At 39.4% G+C, this 15,029-nt stretch overlaps 1 protein-coding gene across 4 annotated transcripts; it reads right to left on the minus strand.

Annotated features, from left to right (window-relative positions):
- Positions 1 to 27: 27 nt before the first annotated feature.
- atxn2l (ataxin 2-like) lies at positions 28 to 14,908 on the minus strand. 4 transcript variants are annotated; one of them, XM_081382869.1, is made up of 24 exons: positions 14,549 to 14,908; positions 14,228 to 14,325; positions 13,073 to 13,112; positions 12,930 to 12,986; positions 12,349 to 12,420; positions 11,916 to 12,093; positions 11,713 to 11,834; positions 11,501 to 11,592; positions 9,264 to 9,497; positions 8,821 to 9,164; positions 8,640 to 8,726; positions 7,173 to 7,304; positions 7,022 to 7,090; positions 6,869 to 6,933; positions 4,832 to 5,190; positions 4,641 to 4,710; positions 4,413 to 4,562; positions 4,248 to 4,311; positions 2,993 to 3,153; positions 2,735 to 2,864; positions 2,507 to 2,613; positions 2,151 to 2,333; positions 654 to 825; positions 28 to 477 (listed from the first exon to the last, which is right to left on the minus strand). In XM_081382869.1, the coding sequence occupies exons 1-24, from the start codon at positions 14,567 to 14,569 to the stop codon at positions 422 to 424; spliced, it is 3,063 nt and encodes a 1,020-aa protein (XP_081238995.1). In that variant the 5' UTR covers positions 14,570 to 14,908; the 3' UTR covers positions 28 to 421. The 4 variants fall into 4 exon arrangements, with proteins under 4 accessions (XP_081238995.1, XP_081238996.1, XP_081238994.1 ...); XM_081382870.1 differs by having other exon boundaries at positions 14,228 to 14,322; positions 14,549 to 14,834; XM_081382868.1 differs by having other exon boundaries at positions 2,972 to 3,153; positions 14,549 to 14,832.
- Between the last annotated feature and the right edge of the window lie 121 nt (positions 14,909 to 15,029).

The following is a 15,029-nucleotide window of genomic DNA, read 5'->3' on the forward strand; positions in this document are numbered from 1 at the left end:
AACAAATCATGAGACAAAACACACATGGAGAGTTTAAAAATTTATTTTTATAAACTTGTTTTTTTATTTTTTTGTTCTTTTTTTAACCATTTATTATTTGCTTATTTAATAAGGGGGTTGAGGACAAAGGGAGAGGTCACTGTATTTTTATAAAAATGTCCCTCATTCTTTACATTTTTTGTCTAACACGCTCACTCGTTCCCTCTTTCTGATTTAGACACTTGTGTCCCCATCCGCTCAAATTAAAAATAGCAAAAGGGGGAGGGGGGGAAATAAAACAAGCACATTCAGTCTTGCCAGAGGTGAATAAAAACAAAATCTTTTTTTTTTCCATTCGTGGAGCAGGTGGAGGGTATATACACATGTGCGATCCCACAGGAGGATCAGACTCTGCTCAGTCTCCATCTCAAAAGTCACACTGTCAGTTTCCAGGAGGGTGGAATGGCATCTGCTGGGAAGGATGAGCCTGCACCGACACTGATGAGTGCAAAGAAAAACAGAAATTGATTTAAAAAAAAAAAAACCTTTGGTAAACGTGTCAGCACATAGCTGCATATTAAACATCAAATTTGTATAATTAGCTGATTTCGGTAACAGAAAACAGGATGGTAGATAGCAAATCTAGTCACAGCACACTCATGCAGGAAACTCACCCTGAGGGTGTCCAACGTAGGCGTAGTGCTGGTGGGGCCCCTGTTGGGGTGGGGGAGGACCATGCTGGGGGCCAGAACCCTGCTGAGGGGGCGGGGCATGAAGCAACATCACAGGTGGTGGGCCGTGACCTCCAGAATGGTGAGGACCCGAGAGAGCACCTTGAACATGGGCCTGAAATAAAATACAATTATACTCAATACAAATAACTATATTTTAAAATATTACAATAGAAAATGTATCCCTGTGATGTCAAAGCTTAATATTCAGCTCACATGATCACATGATCCTTCAGAAATCATTACAATACGCCCAATTATTATTGGTGCTCAATTATTCATTGTCCTTATAAACTGAAAACACTTTTTTTTTGGATTCTGTGAATAGAAAGTTCAAAAGAACAGCACATTTTGTAACATTATAAATTACTTTGTCACTTTTTGAACAATTTCTTGCAGGTATCAGCACTTACATTTTTTGGAAAGGTCTTAAAAATGGTATTAAAATGTAAGACACCAGTTCATTTGACTTCTATGTGAACACACAAAAATCACCCTGCTCAACAGAGAAGCATGAACGAACACTGGACATTTCTGGGTTTAAATGATAAAGGTATCTATAGATGCATATAAGGAGATCTTAGCAAACTAAATTTTAGCACTACCATTTGCTCCAATGGTGAAAGAAAAAAAGTCCACTATTGCCTTTCTATGACTTTCCAATAAATTAGAAAAACAGAGACAGATCATGGCAGTCAGATTTAAGAAACAATTAAACTTTACGATCACTCCCACGACAGCTGTATTAGAAACACCCTCATAGCACTTTTTTGTATAGTGTTTTAAAGTGTTTCAAATTTTTGTAACATTAATACTGCACTGAAAATATATAATTAAATAATATTTTTTTATTTGGGGATACAACTAGTAATAATAGTGATATTTCTGTCTTAATTCGCTTTGATGCGTTTTTTTAGCAAGTCTAACCTAGTATTTCAATAAGAAACACCACAGAAATTGAATATAGTCATCAAATATAAAATAAAAAAACTGCAGTCTTTACTGTATGAATTAAATATGCAACAACCTTTTCGGACAAGAGCAGCGAGTGACTCTCTCTGTATCTTTGTGTGTATTTGATCGGTAAAGCGCGGGAGAATTGAATTGGGTGCTCGAGCGCTGACAGACGGCTTTCATTTTATTTTATAAAATGCAGCCATGGTGATTTATTAAAAAGAAATATTATTATAAACTTTTGACTGGTATTATTTATATAGTATAATATTTATTTTTAGAATTTAAAAGATTTCTTTTTAGAAAATGATTGACAGAACATTTTCTTAATTTTTTAATCCTCAGATTAATGTTTAATCCTCATGTTGACACTGGGCTAAACGAAAATAACTCCAGTGACATTGAAATTCATACAAAGCAGACATGCACTGTTGAGAAACGTGACTGCTGATGTGGAAGTGTTCTGTGTGTGATTGTGGTCATCACCTGTGTCAGCTGTCCTAGAGAGGAGTACGGGTGAGGCAGGGGCTGGTGTCCCGGCAGACTGTAGCCCTGAATGGAGTAGGAGGCCTGTGGGGAGCTGTGTCCTGGGGGCATGTTAGGGGGTGTGGGGGCTGACAGCGGCCCAGAGTGGTACAAAGACTGAGGCTGAGGACCAGACTGACCAGACTAGAAAAGACAGACAGTCAACACAGAAAACATTTCGTATCATTACCAAAGGCATCTGAAACTTAGGGGGATTTCTTGTATGAATATTTCTTTGTAACATAAAAGATTAAGTTCTTTGAGTGAGAGTTTGTGGAATAGGTGTGTAGTTGCTATTGATTGGCAGGTGGACGTACCTGTCCTGGACTGGGGGCGGGGTGTTGGGGCGGCTGGCTGCCTGTGGGGGTGCTGGAGGGCTGAGGATGATGAAGGGAACCAGAGTGATGAGAGAATGACTGCGGAGCTGAAGGAGATAGAAAAAAGAAAAATGTATATAGTTGACAACATAAAAAACACACAAACTAAATCAATCCATGCCACAAAAAATAAATAAATAAATAAATAAAATAAATTTAAATGCTTACCATACATCCCCTGCTGAGGGGCTGGCGGTCCTTCAGTCTGACCAGGGTACTGTGGGCCTGGGGGACCCATTGCCTGTGGGTGCCCTCCCGATCCAAGCATCCGTGGTCCACCCTGGAGCATTGAGTACATCTGAGACAGAGAGAGAAATAACAGAGGGTTTTTTTTTTTAGTGAAGGTGGTCCACAATTCAATTTAAAAAATCTGTTTGATTGAAATACTAGAAGCATTTGTTCTACCGGAAACGTGAAGGTTGGTACCTGTCCAGGGTAGTGGGGCATTGCTGATATGACCTGGTTGTACTGCAGATATGAGGGAGGGTAAGGAGACGCCACCAGAGGAGGTCCTGCTGCTGATGCCGCGGCCTGGAGCATAGGGGGCGCTGAAGAGCTGTGGTCTGGACGAGAAGTCACCACAGAACCTGAGGGACAGGTGGCATAAATTATACACGAATATTCAACACTTTTCAAGATTAGAGTGCAAAATAGGGCCTGGAACTCTTATTTTAATTGTTATTATCATTATTAATAATAATGATGATAATATAATAAATTGTAATATTAAAATGCAATCTGAAAAAAAATATATTTTTAAATAAATTTAAAATAAGTTTGTCCCTATTTTTGTTATTAACATTATTAATAAGAATTAGTGCTGTTGAACGATTAAAATATTTAAGCGCAATTAATCGCATTAATGTCATGGGTCGCATATTTTCATCCCTTCTAAATGTCCCTTGATTTCTTTTTGTTCCATTATTTTTTCTCTTTTTAATGCTCTTATCAACATGGAAAAATGGATCGCTTGCTTTGTGCAAATGTTTTTTTTTTTATTGAAAACAACATTGACATATACTGTAGTGTTCAATTTCACACTAACATTCTCACTTGGAGCAAATAATCACAGAGAATTCGCATCAGCTGTGTGCTTGGCCATCAGGTGGTGTTTCAGACTGGACGTGCTGCGATGATAGCTCAGATCACGACGACAACACACACAGATCACTTTGGTCTTGTCAATGGAACCATTTGGCAACTTTTTAAAAGTAAATTTTCCATTCAGAATCTTATTGGCATCCATTTCGGCGTCTCGCGCTCGCCATCCACTCAAAACGTAACATTAGCCTACTACACTCTTTGGCCGGCTCGCAAGCCCAAACAAATGTTGTTTTGTTTCCGGTCTAGCTAGATCCGGTGTGGTGTTGTAGTTTTTCTAACGTTACTAGTAAAACTACAAAGTTTGCTAGGCCAAAAAGAATGTTAATCTTGCGATAAAAAAAGTGACGCTGTCAAAATGGGTAATAACGCGTTTAACTGACACCACTAATAAGAATCCATTGAAATTAAGAGTTTCAGGCCCTATTCGTAGGTGTTGTCGTAAAAAAAAAAAACCTTAAAAACATTAAGTAAGCATTTAAAATAATCTGTATTGACCGATAAAAGAAATTATTAACACTACTACTAATCCATACAGTATTTGTAAAATCAGTAATGAAGAGTTCAATGTAAGTATTACCTTTTGCTCTTGGGTACTTCCCTTGACCAACATTTGTCATGGGATACGGGTACATCTGAGGTGCCTAGAAAAGAGGAGAGTCAAAAAAAAAAAACAGTACATATAACATCTATGTTGCAAACTACTATATAAAAGTTTTTGAAAATGAGCAGCAGGGACAGAGACCTGTACGGAGTGACCCTGTATCTGGATGGGCGAGACATAGCTCAGGTACTGGGTGTTGTAAATGGGTCCCTGGCCTGGTGGGTGCTGCAACACCACTGTTGGGCTGGGCGGAGTTGGCCGTGGCGGGGTGGGAGCGGCCGAGGGCTTCACCTGCAAAATAGACATGGCACACTTAGCTTTTTAACGGCTGTATAAAGGAAACTAAACGGTGAAAATCAATGCTCTCACCATGCTGAGAGGAGCCTTAGTGGGGTTGAACTCTTTGGCGTTGGGGTTGAGTGTAGATTTCTTCACTTGACTGCATTGGAAAGCATTTTGAAATGCGTTGATTACCAACAGACTTAATATGGTATCACTAGTAGTTGTCAAATGTGATTAGTAAATCAATTAAGCCAAATATTCTGAAATGGTGTACTTACTCAGTCATTCCCTCGGGCCTCTCAGCGGCCTCTGGTTTGCCCTCCTCACTGCCTGGGGTCCCGGGTTGGGGCGTCCCTGCCGTTTGCCTTTCTGCAGTTGGATTTTGCATGGCAGTGCCAGATAGGGCAGAGGGTGCAGAGATTGGTGTGGCTGGTGGAGGGGTGGTGATTGCCACCCCTTCTGCATTTGTCTCTCTACTTCTCTCTTCTGCCGGAAGCTCAGCGGTCAGAGTTGTGGGCGTGGCTGCTTTAGCTTCTGTAGGAGGGGTGGAGTCTGTTTGTGTGTTGTGGGCGGGGTTTGTTTGAGAAGAGTCAGAGGCCAAAGTTTTGGGGTTGGAATGGGTGGAACTAGATGGAAGCTAAAAAAAAACATCAGAAAGGGAAAATTTAAAAATTTGTTAATTCTCTTGAACATTTTTTTAACTGACAAAAGTACAAAGAAAAGTTTTGCAATGTTTCCACTGACCTAATAAATTGTATTTTGTACATATAAACAAATTTTGATTTTGTTGGATGCAACACTCATGCAAAAAATTAAAAGATTAAAGAATCTCCAAGTTAAACTCTTAAAATGGTCCACAATAAGTAGGTGAACTGGTAATTAGTGAGGGTATCGTGATGGAGTATAAAAGGAGCATCTTAGACTTTTGAAACCAAAGATGGGTCATGGCTCATCAATTTATTCCAAATTTTATGAACGAATTGTCTAAAAATTCAAAATCAAAATGGAAGTAGTTCAGAAAAACATTGGAAATCTTTTCTTTGTACTTTGTTTAAAAAGAATTCTTGATTTTATTGCATTTTACAAAATGACCTAACTTTTCTGAAGATGGAGTAATTACTAGGGCTGCACAATATATCGAAAAATTATCGTTATCGCGATAATAGTATATGCGATACCCGTATCACAGAGAGGTGTGATAAATTGCATTTATTTTATGTGCCAAGCATTTGTTTGATGCATGCATGGGTTGTTTATCCAAATTCGACCAAACAAATGGGGCCTTACTATCTTAATACCCGCCTCCCCAGTAGGTGCTATTATGCTATTGGCTAGATCGGGCCCAAAGGGGAACCTAGTGGCTCAGAGCAGAGAGTGGAAAATAAAAACTAATGGCGGGAGTAGAGTCAAGCGAGGAAAATGACAACAGCAAAGAACCTGTGCCTAAAAAGAACTGTACGTCTGAAATATGGCAATACTTTGGCTTCAATAGAGAAGACGTCATAAATGCAGGTACCGTTCACATATCGCATATAAAAAAACGCATGGAAAGCGCGGACGTGCCGTTATCTCCTCCTTTCCACAAGCGCTTGCGTCTGTCGTTGCTATGCAACCATGACCTGCGTGAGCTTGCGGAATTCTGAAAAGTTGAGATGTTCTCCTCTCGTCACAGCATAGGCGGGGCTGGAAAAACGTGCTTCCATTTTGAGATAACGAGATAACCTGCTTTCGAAATAACGAATTTGCACGCGCAAAAATGCGATATGTGAACATAAATGACGGTGTCACTAAGTCGTGCCGAAAAAAATTTTGGCCATGTTGAGAGGAAACTAATCTCATTTGGCCATGTCGAGAGGAAACTAAAACTTCCTCTCTTTCCGAGAGGAAACTAATGAAATCACAGTCATCTGGAAGGCAATCTCAGGGAGCTATGAGAAGACTTCAAAAAGTGTAAGCCCAAATCTACCAAAACTGCTAACGAAATGCTAAGTAATAATAACAGTCTCACAGACAACCATTAATCAAAGTGTTGCATGTGTAACGTTAACTCCTTATGAAAACACTGATATTCTTCTGAAGATCAGAAGAATATCTATTAGCCTACCCGTTTATTTTAGTATGATCATTACATATATAAATGATTAAAAAAAAGTAATAAAAATAGCATTTCTCTAGGGAATATCGCAAGAAATATTGTTATCGAAATACTCAATATCGCATATTTTCCCAGTATCGTGCAGCCCTAGTAATTACATATTCAAAAGAAGTATCTACTCAGAGTATTCAATTTCAGATGCAGCCTATGACACACTCACCCTAAAATCAGTACCAAACTTGCGAAGCTCTTCGAGGTGTTGTGATCTCTGCTGGACTGTAGAGACTATGAAGAGAGAGATAAGAACATTTATTGGTTAAATGACAAGTGCATGTAAATGAAGTTACCAAGAATCATACAACTTCAGGATTACCTTTGCCACTCTTGCCATCCTGAGGACTAACTGGACTCTCCGTCCTTTCCTTAGACAGAATTTCGTTCACTAAAGTGAAAGAAAGAGTTAAGATTGTCAGACGCATGTATAAATGAACAGTTTGTAACCACTCAAATTTATAACATCTCACCATCTACAGGGAACAGAGGGGTGGGGCCAGTGGGTTTAGGGGTCACCATGGTAACTGAAGAGGTATCCACGTAGGTAGGAGTAGCAAGAGGAGAGTCCTGGGAAGGAGCATCTGGTTTGGGGGAACGAGAGACTGGAGAGAGACAGAGAAAAAGGTAAAAATGTTACATTTAAGAAAAACAAAGGAACAGAGGATAGAAATGTATACACACACCCTGTTCAAAAGTTTGGGGTCAGTAGCTTTTTTGGTTTTGAAAAAATATTTGTAAAACAATAAAATAACCATAGCAAAACACTTTTTTGTTTTGTTTTTAGAACAAGTTTTCTGTGCACCAAATCAGCGTATTAGAATGATTTCTGAAGGATCATGTGACACTGAAGACTGGAGTAATGATGCTGAAATTTCAGCTTTGACATCACAGAGAATTACATGATAAAATATATTAAAATAAATGATATTTTACATCGTAATAATATTTTACAATTTAATTGTTTTTACTGCATGTTTGATCAAATAAGTGAAAATAGTCCCCGGCTCGGTAACCAATGAGTCCAGCTGGGGACTATTTTCAGGCGCTGCGTCATATTACGCCTGCTGCACTCATGGTACGGCAGTAAAGTTTCTTGATTATTACGCAGGAATGAGAGTATAGTTCCTAGCCATATCAGCCTAGAAAATCACAACTTTACATTTTCCGTCGGTCTTAGTACACGATGTAACTACAGAAGAGTCAAGTTTTAAATAGGAAAAATATCAAAACTCTTTGGTCATTTTTTTGAGAGAGATGCTAATGGTCTTGTCCACTTCAATGATGTATGCTAAGCTATGCTAAAAGTGGTATCGCCAGCCCCGGAGATCGGCTGAATGGATTCAAAAACGGTAAAACTCAACTGTTTAACTCTGGGGGAGTTGTAAAATGAGCCTATTTTCAAAAAAAGTGGAGTATCGCTTTAACTCTCCAGCAAATCGCTGCAGGGTGGTGTTTATTCACAATTTCAGCTCAAATGCAATGCACAATATTATTGACTGGGTTATTTAAGATGATCAGTTTCATTTTCAAAAACATTGATGCATCATAATCTAGTAGTGTTATTTTTTTCTAGTCATATGTTCATGTTTTCATAGACATGTCATGTTTTGACAACAGTCTTAAAATATTTTCATTATCTATATCAGGACAGAAGTGATCGAAAGTGGACAAAAGAGACGGATTAAAATACCAGGTGTAAACAGGAAATTTGCATTAGTAAAGCTATATTTGTCAAGTGCAATAATTCAACCTGTTTTCCACATGTAGTCATTATTAAGCCAGTGAAAAATATGAAGTGTGCAAACAATGAACATGACAACATTAACCTAGGGTTAAAGATGACCCTGGGATAACAATTTTAAATGTCAAAAGCCCATAAAGCTCAGCTGGACATCATAATCCTGTGTGTGTGGGTGTGCGTATGTATGCATATTGACCTGTAGGGGAGGAGTGAGAATTTGAGGTACGCAGGTTTCTGTTGTTCTGTCCAGGCCTTTGAGACTTGGGTGACATTCTAGATGACACTAAAAGAGATTAATGCAATGTTCATTAGTAACACAGAGGGCGATAACCATCATAAACAGTGAAAGCAATAGGCCTCACGCACACAAAACTTACCTCCGTTGACGGGCCGGGCCGAGTCTGAGAGAGACTGTGGGTGTGAGAGTGAATGTGGGAGTGTGTGTGGGGAAGGAGGGCTAGAATGACCTGGCTGTGTAGGTGAGCTGCTCTGTGACTGGTGTGTAGGGTATCCTCCTCTGACAGACAGAGGGCTGCTCCTATCAGTGGGAGGAATAGGCTGACCACTCCCAGAGGGGAGGGGTCGAGGGGAGGAGCTTGGGGGGCCAGGTCTATTTGTTCGATTAGGCAGGGTGGATACAGCTCCACCTCTTTCATTCCTTCCAGAAACTCCCATTTCTCGCTCCCTTGCCCTCTGGGGTAGAGGAATGTACTTGCTCTCCCTAAAATAAAGATAAAGACAGCAATGATCACCAGTATACTAAGGAGAAGGACAACATAAGATAACAGAGAGGGAAAGGAAGAAAAAGATTGAGTCAAACCTGCTCCCAGCACTAGGGAACCCAGGGCTATCCCTTCCTCTTTCCCTTTCGCCGCCATCACGGTCCCTGTCCCGAACCACGGCGCTGAATTTGTCTTCCTCGGTTCGTCCATCATCATTCTCCAGCGCTACCCGGTGACGATACTGTGAACTAGCTTCAATCTCATTGGCCAATCGGGCGGCTCGAGCTTCTCGCTGCCTGAAGCCCTCGGAGCTGCCCCGCTCCAGAGGAACCCTATCAGAGAAAGGCACCAGAAATCAAGTGAATATCACATTCTTCTAACAGGACTCCTGCAAAGTTTTTAAAAATCTAATTTAAGACCTGCACAAAATATACACCCATGTCCATACAGAGCAAACCCATACAATCTCAAAATAAATCCATTTCAAATTATTTTTCCTAATTAAACAGGTTGGAGCACACATTCTACTGCAAATATATTCAAGATATAACTTAATCAGTATGTATTGAAATTGGATTATGTACTAATATATCAATATGTACAAATCAGAGGTCGATCAATACTGGATTTTGCTAAAACAATAATGTGCTTAAAGAAAGGCAATAAATTGATTGGGAAAGTACTAGAGATGCACCGATTGATCGGCTGGTGACCGGAATTGGCCGATTTTCACGTGATCGGCCGTAACCGGCGACCGGCCGGTCAGTCTGACAAATGCCGATTTTATGCCGGTCTAATGCACTCGGGCGCCGCATAATTAACATCGCGCAACATCAGCATCACACGTGCACACGGAGCACATGTAGAAAACCTCGTGAATTACGTCCGTTCAGACTGCAAGCGCGTATTTTTTTTCGGCGTGCATGTTAATCAATGAGTGCATTCACAACGGAAGCAGGAGCAGCGCGTGAGCGTCAAGCAGGAGCGTCGCCAGCAGTGAAGCGCGTGTTTCGGCGCCGAGTCTATTTGCTGCACTGCTCACGCTCAATTAAAGGGAAAGCACACTTTTGATGGAAAATAGCCTAAATAGGGTTTCACTAAAAAAGTGCCCAAAATGCACAGAATTTGTGTGTTTTAACAAGAACTGGAGCAGGCTATGTCAGAAAAGAAAACAAAGACTAATATTTATAGAAAATGTACCCTTTAAACTTGTTTTATTATTCAGTTTGTACAAGTGATTGCAATAGGCCTGTGTGTGTGTGCTTTGAGAAATATCTTTATACTGCAAGGCTATATTTATTTTATTTTTTATTTATATAGCCTATTATTTTATTGCCATTCCCTGTTTTCATACAGACGTTTCGTTTGCTAAATATATATATATATATATATATATATATATATATATATATATATATATATATATATATATATATATATATATATATTGGATATTGAATGTGAAAAGGAAATGGTTCTTCAACAACACTGCACTTTAGATGTGTGTGAACTATGCAAATTGTAAAATGTTCTATTACAGAAAAGATATAAAATAAATATTTGTGTGTGCTGTAAAGTGGTTAGAAAAAATGAAATCGGAATCGGCTAAAATCGGTATCGGCAGGTCAAACTTAATGAAAAATCGGAAATCGGAATCGGCCCAGAAAATTGTAATCGGTGCATCTCTAGAAAGTACTAGTAAAATGTATATGCTGTATGTGTTAATTAATGTTCTTGGTCTTTCTTGCCTGTGACGGGTGATCCAGAGAGAAACCACAAGAGTCTACACTGAATATATGCCAGATACAGTTTAGTATGAAACCTAATGCAGGACTTATTATAAATTATAAACAAGGACAAAGTACAACTGGACTCCTAGTTTGAAATGCCTATGCTTTACTACCAGCCTCTCATTCAAAAAGATGAGATAAAATATGCACAATGTGACAATGTTTACTTCGACAGTAATCATAAGCAATTGCTAGGCATAAATGAGTGGCATTCACTGACTGTACACGCTTTGAAACCATGAGCCTAAAACAGTGATGCTTTTGACTTTAAACGTTTAATTAAATCATAGCCAGTTAAAGAACAATAATTCACATTGGGCCATACACCTGTTTTTTCTATCCCCAAACATATTTTTTTTACCAAAATCTTTATTTTAAGAGGCAAGACTTTATGAACTGAAATTTTATCAAACTGAAATTTAAGACATTAAGACTTTAGGAAAGAATGGGAATCCTGTTTGAAGCACAAAAGGCTTTTCCACTTCCAACTTTAAAGATCATAGAAAAAAAACAAAACATCTAAAACTGACAGGACATCAACGTACGTGTACATGGCGAGACTGGAGTCATAGGTGGACTTCACCCCATAGGTCTCCTCATTAAAGCGGAACATCTCGCTGGCATCCCAGCCATTAGACTGAAAGTGAGAAAAGGAGCTTCAATCATGTAAAACCTCCAACTAAAGACATTCATTCCAATAATACACTAATCTGCGATCATATTCGGTTGTATATACGAGCATGTTGGTGGAACTCACCGCATCTGCATCTAGGTCAAAATTTTCTCCGTTGCTATCGCCTCCATCCCACCTTTGAAGGACCTTCTCTCTGTGGTCCCCGTTTATTCTTGTTGAGCCGATTGCAGAGTCTGTGAAAGTGTCTGAAAACACAAGCACACACAAAGCATTAAAAATATTTCTATTTCTTACAACGCCACTCAAGCGTACCTCTGTGTACACACCTCGGATAGCGTAGTTGAGATCAACATCTCTGCAGATCATAGTGACTAGGTCACTAGGGCCAAAGATCATGGTGTCTGTGATCTCTTCTCTCCTGGGATGGACAGGTGTGCCGCCACCACCGCCTCCATCTCCTTCCTCGTTTTTCACCTTGTGCACTGCATCCACTGCCAGCTCACACTAAACACACAGATATTGAGTGGGATTTGAGCAGTGTGTCAAATTTAATGAGGCGTTGTTCAAAAAAAAAAAATACACCTTTGCCACAAAATTAAATAAATATTTGGATTAATCTTAAACATCAAATTTGGAAAAACAAATCTGCAAATTTAGGTTATCAATTATTAACTTAAAAACGACTGCTTCAAGCGCAAGATTCAGAAAGCAGGACAAATGCAGATGTGTCTGCCAGTAGATTTGGAGGGACAGACTTACACGTGAGCTTAATGTCTTAAAGATCCCCTCATATACACTGCCGTTCTTCACCATAACATCACATCTGGAGCCCTGAGGGAAAGATTGCATACGCATGTCAAGTATTTATATTGCTGCTTAATGCTGAAAACAAATTGTAGTGAGTCTTAAAACTGGGGAGCCTTAAAATGTCTATAAAAAAGACAAAACAAGCATCATGATTTCAATTCACCCCCTGAACAACTGTTTCTTTGTTCTTTTCTTAGAAGAAAAAAGGTTCCCATTGTCCAGACAAAACTATAGCCTAAGTTTAAATGTGTGATTTTTAGACCTAAATCATGTAGATCAATAAAATTGCACAATTCCATGGGCTTGTTTATAAAAAATAATACATTTTCTAGTTATGCCCAGCTCTAAAATATTATCAGGTAGAAACTGAGAAAAATTCAAATGAAACAATAAAATAAAAACTTATCCAATAAATTGCTAACACCTGGAGAAGTCAATATTTTTAAATTGCGGTGGACCTTTGCAGTCAAAAATGATCGAACAAGGGTGTTTTCACCAGCCACCGAATACATTTATTTCATGCCAAAACTCACCACCACGGTTGTGAGGAAATGGAGCATCCTGGAGTTATTGTACACACCCTCAAACACCTACAAAAAATGCATCAAAATATGTATTAATATTTTGTTATCTTGAAATTGAAAATTTGTTTAAAAACGCATAAGAATTTACGTACAGGTGGTGACTGTGAAGGAATCTTCACAGAGTTTCTGTTTCTTAAGGGGGGGGGAAGTAAACAGTCGTTAGTTAATATTAATAAATAACAATTGACAAACAAAATTATTGATTTTATTATTTAATAAGTTATTTATTGATACATTTACATATAAATAACAGTCGACAGAATATGAATGGATTAACTGAACCACAAACAAAGATTTCAAGGTGTTTTGTTTTTTTACACGACAGTAACATGCATCTGGATATTAAGTATTTTCTGTACACATGAGCTGTATCAAATATTCGTGAACACGCCCGAATATGCTGTCTTTCCACTCGACTTAGGACGTGAAACAGCCCGGTATTGCAAGAGTTGCTCTTCTGTTACATGTGTGGACAACAATTACGACACCGCGAAGCGCGTGCTAAAACAAAAGGACAACCATACACGAGTAACAAAATAACGATCGGACTGAATCTTGTTGCGCGTAACGACAAAATATAATTTATCAAAGCGGATGTGTAAACAATGGCAACAAGGCGCGTGTTTTAATTACGACAGACCGCAAAGCGGGTTAGAGGACCTGGCTAACAACACAAGCAGCAAATGCCGAATCGAGGACAAGACAAACAGCTTGACATTAACATGCGCAAATGTACACATTTCGTGTCCATCGCCACAATCAATCAAATCGATTATACATTACGAGTGTTTGTACTTTTTTGTCATATGCATCCCGGCTCTTCTTTAAAGGCGTATATAAAATGGCTCAAGATGAAAGTCGAACACAATACTGAATCATATGGGATCGGAAAACAACAACAAAACACTGCTGATCCCTTCCCATGACCCGCCTCCGAGAGCAGCCATTAGCTGAAAAACATGGCAATCAATTAAAATCTAAACTCTATTGGGTGATATTAGTCTTTCTGGGCGGATGTGTACCGTTTAAGACAATCCTGCCAATCATTGGCCCAAAATTGTGCCAATCAAATATACGTCGCGGCGATTGGCTAGTGCTCCTGCTAATTTAACAAGGCTCGAAACGATTGGTGCTCAGTGGACTCTATTAAATATGCGCTGTGGGCACGCCCACTTTGACCGGTAGGCCTCATGTTAAAATGACAATCCGCGGACTTTCTGAGCGTGGCAGCCCCGCGTGTGCGTTACCTTCCCGGAGTGGGTCTGTTAGAGTTACTCCCTGGAACCGACGAAGCCATTGACCCCGAAGTTCCATTGGATGTTTTGCGGCCACCGGGTCCAGGCTGCTGTTAGAAAGCATGGCGAATGTTAAATACTGACACAAATGAAGAATTAATCACATTTACGTATATTAGACGGCTAGCAGGTTTACTAGCATGTTACATTATGAAAGTGGAATCTTAAGGAAGGACGACAATAATTATACCCTGAAAGCTTTATGTGTCTTAGTAATCTCGATTAAAGATTGTATAAACCAAACTGATTGAAATTTGTATACGTGGTACTCACATTCTGTCGGCGAAAAGACATATCTAGCCGCTAACTGAGTTGCCCGCTAAATTCTCCTTGTTGCCTATGACAAGCTAGTAGCTGGACTAGCCTGTCTGCGGTGTTATTTCTGTTTTCCGCAGCGTTCTCGGATCCGCACGAGCGCGATCTCCGTTACGGCCCGAAGTCCAGTTCAGTCCGATATTCGGTAACGAACGAACACGAAGAGATAATGAGGCTTATGTTTCTATTAAATATTACCGGCACCACGTCGCGTGAATTAGCCAGCGATAAACGCGAAGGCTGTTTTTTCAAAAACCCTTGATTGTCATTGGGCAACATGGCGTGATGACGCAATGGCGCACAAGACCCGTATCACGTAGACAGCCACACGTAAAGCATGCTTCGTAAAAGAATCGCTCATTCTTTCGCGAAGAAAAATGTAATTAAATCCAATATCTATCTATCTATCTATCTATCTATCTATCTATCTATCTATCTA

Source organism: Scardinius erythrophthalmus, assembly GCF_964197995.2.
Source record: "Scardinius erythrophthalmus genome assembly, chromosome: 1".
Classification (NCBI taxonomy): domain Eukaryota; kingdom Metazoa; phylum Chordata; class Actinopteri; order Cypriniformes; family Leuciscidae; genus Scardinius; species Scardinius erythrophthalmus.